Here is a 7138-nt window from a genome sequence, read left to right on the forward strand (position 1 = left end):
GGCAGGCGGATTTCTGAGTTCGAGGCCAGCCTGGTCTACAGAGTGAGTTCCAGGACAGCCAGGGCTACACAGAGAAACCCTGTCTTTAAGAAAGAAAAAAAGAGAAAAAAAAAAGAAACAACAACAACAAAAAAAAAAGAAAGAAAGAAAGAAAGAAAGAAAGAAAGAAAGAAAGAAAGAAAGAAAGAAAGAAAAGAAATGGGAGGTTGGCAGGGTGTACGTAGTAGCACCTGCCTTTAATCCCAGGATTGGAAGACAAAGCAAGTGGATCTGAGTTCAAGGCTAACCAACCTATTCTACATAGTTGAGTTTAAGGACAGCCAGAACCAGGGAGGAAGGTAGGAAGAAAAAGAAAGGGGAAAAAACTGAGGTTAGCACCAGGACTTGATACACTATGATCTATTGTTATGAACACTCATGAAAAACAAAAGCTGAATTTACAATGGTGCTATTTCCCAATGAAACACATAATCTGAAATTTTTTATTTTTTGATACAAAAATTAATTTCTTGTACTTATCCCTTCTGAGCATCATAATTTAGTAATACAATATACTTTAAATGCTGGCTGTTCATACTCTTTTGGGGTATGTCTAAATGGCTGTGTTTTTAGTGCTTATTGGTAGCCTGAGGAAAGGACAAATTCACTCAAGGTATGGTTTCTACCAAGTATGTCATTTCTGCACATTTCAGGTAGAAAAAAATCTCAACTGTGTTTCTAAAACTCAATGCATTTTGTATAGCCACTAGATTCTTTCATATAATGTCCCTGCACACAGTGTATTCGTGGCCACACCCTGTAAATCTGTCTGTTAACTTGAACCCAATGGTAGGAAGGGAAAAGCAAACAAAAATATTAAGTTCTAGGTCATAAATACTTACCCCAACAGCTGGAACTTCTTCACTCTTTACTTCATTTATTCGAACCAAATAGTTAACAAAGTCTCTGGCAGCATTGCTCTGTGCATCCTTTTTATTGGTTGAATTGCCCATACCAGCATAATTAAACCCTTCTACTCGAACCTTTAAGATTCAAGGGGGGAAAAAAAGTTGAATTAAAGCTGGGTTATTCGAAGATTTAAAAAAATAAATTAAATGGCCAACTAAAGGTTAAAAAACACAACTGTTTTAGACACACTACATAAGTAAATATACTTTTTTAAAAAAGATTTATTTACTTATTATATGTAAGTACACTGTAGCTGTCTTCAGACACTCCAGAAGAGAGAGTCAGATCTTGTTACGGATGGTTATGAGCCACCATGTGGTTGCTGGGATTTGAACTCCGGACCTTTGGAAGAGTAGTCGGGTGCTCTTACCCACTGAGCCATCTCACCAGCCCGTAAATATACTTTAAACATACCAAGCAACACATGGATTATTTAACTAAAACTGTGGAATTGAATTTTTCATTGATATACTGGTTCATCAGTATTAATTTAAGTGGCTCAGGTTTCCACACTTTTTCAGACTGGGTATCTAACTAAGCTCTGTGGACAGTACTTGCCTATAAAATGGCTGGCCTTAAGTTCAATTCCCACCACCATTGAACTGTAGGGTTTATGGGGAGACAGGACAGCAAGTGGACTAAGCAAGAGCACTTTGCCTCCAAACTGATGAATTGGAATTGAATCCCCTAGACTGGTAGAGCAAGAGAAATTAACTCCCACAAACTGTCCTGATTTTCACATGCTTCTGTGCACACACAACCATGCAATTTAATAATAACTTTATAGTAACTAAGGGAAAACACTACCTTTCTTTTAAATACTTTGCTTCTCTAAACAGAGAACCCAGGGGTGGTGGTGCATGCCTTAAGACTCTAACCACACCCACACCCAAAAATGTAAAATTGCAAACATTAACCTTCTGACTTACTAGCACCAAGGAAGTTTTGGAAGCATTAGAATAATTTTCCTAGCCAAGTATTGCAAGATAACGCTTCTTTGAAAATAATAAAACCAGCCAAGTCAAAATAAATTCTTCCACAACCTGCAACAGTTCAGCCTTTCCAAATGAAACATTCCTTTAACCCCAGATGAACTTCACAAGCATATAAATTAACTGTAGTACCTCACACATGAATTTCTGTCTGTTTTTGTTTCCTACTGCTCTAATTTCATAGGCTGGAGTCATCTTCCTTTTGCCACACCAGGCATACAGAAAATTTTTAATGTCACCCATGATTCAGGTGTCTTCTTCACACCTAAGAAAACAAGTTAAAAACATTATGATAGCAAAACCTCATACATTCTATCACACCACTATTAAACTTACCTATAAAGAAATTTTAATATAATTGAAGTCTATGGCATGTAGTAAAGAGACAAGCTGTAAAATTTGAATTATATACATACCTTACAATGGTTATTGTTGTATACTGATTTTTAACTTCAAATATTTTATGCTGTATCCTACATTCTACAATGAATATCTTACATGCTTTAAAGTTATCTCTCCCAGCAATGAGAACCATGTCACATCTATTACCCCCCCCTTTTTTTTTGGGGGGGGGGGTTCGAGACAGGGTTTCTCTGTGTAGCCCCTGCTGTCCTGGAACTCACTCTGTAGACCAGGCTGGCCTCGAACTCAAATTCGCCTGCCTCTGCCTCCTGGGCTTTTTTTTTTTTTTTTTAAGATTTCTTTTATGTATATGAGTACATTGGAGCTGTAGTGATGGTTGTGAGCCATCATATGGTTCCTGGGAATTTGAATTCAAGACTTCTGCACACTCTGGTCGCAAGATTTATTTATTATATTTAAGTACACCGTACTTGTCTTCAGATGCACCAGAAGAGGGTGTCAGGTCTCATTACGGATGGTTGTGAGCCACCCAGTGGTTGCTGGGATTTGAACTCGGGACCTTCAGAAGAGCAGTTGGCACTCTTAACTACTGAGCCATCTCTCCAGACCCTATTACTTTGTTTTTCAGACAAATTTTAAGTGAAAATGAAATAGAAAAGATAAGATGAGGCCGGGCGTGGTGGCGCATGCCTTTAATCCCAGCACTTGGAAGGTAGAGGTAGGTGGATTTCTAAGTTCGAGGCCACCCTGGTCTACAGAGTGAGTTTCAGGACAGCCACGGCCACAGAGAAGAAACCCTGTCTCGAAAAAAAAAAAGAAAAGAAAAGAAAGAAAGCAAAGATGGCTCAGTGGTTAGGATCACTTGCTGATCTTGAAGATGACACGGATTCAGCCACTTGCAACTGGCAGTCATCATTGGCTCTAAGGGTTCAGACCTCTCAAGGTACCTGGCACTCAAGTGTACACAAACATGCAGAACACTCATACACACAAAGATAAAAGGCATATTTTTAAAAGAAAATGTAAGCAAAAGTCCCATGTGACTGACTCATGGTGTAGTCAAATTCAAATTCACTGTATCAATTAATACCATCACAGACAGACAGACAAGACAGAAACACACGCGCACGCCAGCCAGCCAGCCAGGCAGAATGGGACTCATGTCTTTGGTACCCAGTAACCTTCAGTTGGAAGATGGCTATGAACAAGTTTACTTGGGATTACATATAGCACTCTCCACAAACTAAAACAACCAAAACTACAGAAATGGCCACAACTTTCATATAATCAAGCTAAAATCTAAATAAATTATTTTGACCTATAGCCTAGACTGACTTTACCTTCCATAAAAAGACCAAAAACCAGGGAGGGGCCAACAGTTTTTTAAGGCCACTCTGATTTACATAACCTGTTCTAGGCCTCCTATGATTACATAGTAAGACAATCTCAAAACAAAAACCTCTTGGGGCTAGAGATGGCTCAGTGGTTTCTCTTACAGAGAACCTAGGTTTGATTCCCAGCATCACAAGGTGACTTGCATATACACATTCATAAATCTAGTCCCAGGGGACTCAATGCCCTCTTCTGGCAAATGGTGCATATACATACCCACAAAATACTCATGCATTAAAAAAAAAAATAAGATCACATTTAGAACAGGGAAGAGGAGATCTATTACTACAGTACGCTGTAAAATGACATCTTACAAAACTGAAATCTACACCAACCGAATCTGACCACAATATAAACTTACTAGTCTTATCTTGTGCACGTTAACTTTGACTAGTCATTTGGTAAAGCAAATGACAAAACCAAATACAAACTCAGAGGGTAAAGACATCAAGGCCAGCCTGTTCTGCAGCGTTAATTCCAGGACAGCTAGTGCTAAGCAGAGAAACCCTGTCTCGAAAAAACAAAAAGGGCTGGTGAGATGGCTCAGCGGGTAAGGGCACCCGACTGCTCTTCCAAAGGTGCAGAGTTCAAATCCCAGCAACCGCATGGTGGTTCAAACCATCCTTAACAAGATCTGACTCCCTCTTCTGGAGTGTCTGAAGACACCTACAGTGTACTTACATATAATAAATAAATAAAATCTTTAAAAAAAAAGAAAAAACAAAAAGAAGCTAAAGACAATAAAGACTCCTTCAGAAGTCTGGGTGTTCTGGCCCAGGCATTTAATTCCAGCACTTGGAGAGCAGAGGCAGGCTGATGATCTCTGAAAGTTGGAGGCTACCAAGTTCTTCAGAGAAACCCTGTCTCCAAAACAAAAACCCTCAACATAAGTAAATGTACAAAGTAAATGAGTAACAAAATATAGGGTCTATCAAACCACTTTATCTCTAGAAAACCCATTTAATTTTAAACATTCATGCTAATTAAGTCCAAACAGAAAGATACAGCCCTTAAGACTCCAAAATTTATCCAAGGAAAATACTAATATCCCCATCTATAAACTAACTAGGCATCTCAGTAATAATTTTAAACCTACTAAAGTAGGTTTAAACTAACCCCTATCCATAAATTCCCATCCCCAATAAGGGCACCATGCAACCCAATTTCACAACCTGGAATTCTAACCCGATCCCCCAAGATCTTTCACAGCTATCTCTTGTATCCTTAAAAGCGTGCTGATACTATCCTTAGTAGCTTAGGAACTATTTAATCCTTAAACTGCCTGCTGTACTGTTTGGTTTTACTTTTATTACTTTGAACTGAGAGAATTTAAGAGAACGGGAGAATAAAGAGTGTGAGTGTCCCCTAGAAATACCCACAATTTCAGTGCTGGAGAGATGGCTTGGAGGTTAAGAGCACTGACTGCTCTTCCAGAATTCCTGAGTTCAAATCCCAGCAACCAAATGGTGACTCACAACCATCTGTAATGAGATCTGATGCCCTCTTCTGGTGTGTCCAAAGACAGCTGCAGTGTACTTATATACATAAAGTAAATAATAAAAAAAAAATGCCCGCCTAGCAGCAGTGGCGGACACCTTTAATCCCAGCACTAGGGAGGCAGAGGCAGATGGAGTTCTGAGTTTGAGGCTAGCCTGCTCTACAAAGTGAGTTCCAGGACAGCCAGGGCTACACAAAGAAACCCTGCCTCGGGGGAGGAAGAAAAAACAAAAACAAAAACACCTACTTCTACTTCTTTTACAGACCTAGAAAACTAGGAACTTATTTCCTGTCCAGAGCCTAGATGGATGTCAAATTTTTCATCATGGTAGCTTCATGTTACATCTGCCCTGCTGTTTTGGCTCCAGAATGTCTCCACTATTACTTGTTTGTCTTTCTAAAGCTCCTCTATCACTTGCCACCACTGATACATATACATACATATATACACATATGTTTATCAGATATATTTAGATAGACAGACATAGATAAATCAAATTTTTTTTTGAGACAAAATTTCTCTGTGTAGTAGCCCAGGCTGCCCTGGGACTCAAGAGATCCGACAATACCTTCCTTCCACCAGTGCTGGGAAGAAAGGCTTGAGCCACGGCTCCCAATTTTGTATTTTCATTCTTGCCACCCGGAAACAAATTCTTTCCGCACCCTCAGGTCACGTGGCCGGCCCTCCTTTCCTCCAGGTCAGTCTGGCCTTAGGCGTAACTGATCTCTCACTGCCCCTTTGGAGCGGATCCACTGTGCACCTCAAAGCCAGACTCAGGCTCGAACACCCCTCAGACTCTGAGGCGCCGTCCCTGGCGACCGTTATCTACAGCGGGGCGATCCCGTTGCGCGGTGTAATTCCGCCATCACTTACTAAATCATGCATTCATTTTCCTACCACCTGCTCCTCACCCCGCCCCACCCAGCCAGGCCCGGTCACCAGTGCGGAGCGGGAGGACCTGCAGCCAAGTCCCGGACCCCAAAGCAGGCACCCCCTCGGGGCCCCTGTGTCCCGGATGAGAGCCGAGGACCCCCCCCCACGCGCCGGGTGGCGTCGAGCCGCTACTCCCACAGGCGACTGATTAAAGACACCCGCCGCCCAGAAAGGCCGAGGGAGGAAGAGGCCTCCGTGTGAGGAACCCCACGGCCTGGAGCCACGGGAGCTCGGCCGCGCGACGCGCCCACGGCCCGTAAATCCGGGTACCCGCCGCGCTGCCCCTCCCCCACCCGCCCGCCCGCCCGCCCGCGCCTCACAACAAAGCCACGGCGGAGCCGCGGAGACCGGCGGCGGCCCGCAGCGACGAGCCTGCGTCCGGGGCCGCGGCGTCCCCTTCCTTACCCTCCTCCGCTTCTCCGTGCCCGAGAGCACAGCCTTCTCAGGCGAGTTCGCAGCGCCAACCTTCCACGAAAACGGCGAAAGAACACACCTCACCCCGCATGGAAGCAGCGGCGAAATGGCTCCGACCGCAGGACCTAGGGGGCGGAGTCGGCGACTCGCGCCTGCGCGGTAGGCGAACTCCGGAGCCCGTACGCCCCCGAGGGGGCGGGGCTGCAACCACTTCCGGGCGCCAAACCTGAGGTCGCGCGAGATCCGCTGGCCTAGGCCCCTAATTTCCTGTCCGTCGCTAGCCCACTCGGTTTCAGTAAATTACAGCTCTTTGCCTTTGTCTTCGTAGAGCAGGCTAGCCCACAACTTATTCCGTCCCCTTGCCTCCACCTCTGAAGGCAAAATTTAGAGACATGCCACCACGGAGCTCCTTTTTGATAGTTGATCTTACGTAAGGGCAGTGTTGCGAGATTAATCCTTTCAGACTTTATCAGAATAGCCATTTTAAAATATGCCAAAGCAAGCCGGGCGTGGTGGCGCACGCCTTTAATCCCAGCACTCGGGAGGCAGAGGCAGGCGGATTTCTGAGTTCGAGGCCAGCCTGGTCTACAGAGTGAGT

At 43.7% G+C, this 7138-nt stretch overlaps 1 protein-coding gene across 1 annotated transcript in view; it reads right to left on the reverse strand.

Moving 5' to 3' along the window:
* Positions 1-6670, reverse strand: part of Dhx9 (DExH-box helicase 9) — a 36430-nt gene extending 29760 nt beyond the window's left edge. Inside the window, exons 1-3 of the mRNA XM_029538696.1 lie at positions 6532-6670; positions 2073-2205; positions 882-1022 (exon numbers count right to left, since the gene is read on the reverse strand). Coding sequence (XP_029394556.1) covers positions 882-1022; positions 2073-2183 — 252 coding nt within the window. The 5' untranslated portion in view covers positions 2184-2205; positions 6532-6670. The remainder of the gene's footprint in view (positions 1-881; positions 1023-2072; positions 2206-6531) is intronic.
* Between the last annotated feature and the right edge of the window lie 468 nt (positions 6671-7138).

The sequence above is a fragment of the Mus pahari genome, chromosome 5 (assembly GCF_900095145.1).
Source record: "Mus pahari chromosome 5, PAHARI_EIJ_v1.1, whole genome shotgun sequence".
NCBI classification, from domain to species: Eukaryota; Metazoa; Chordata; class Mammalia; order Rodentia; family Muridae; genus Mus; species Mus pahari.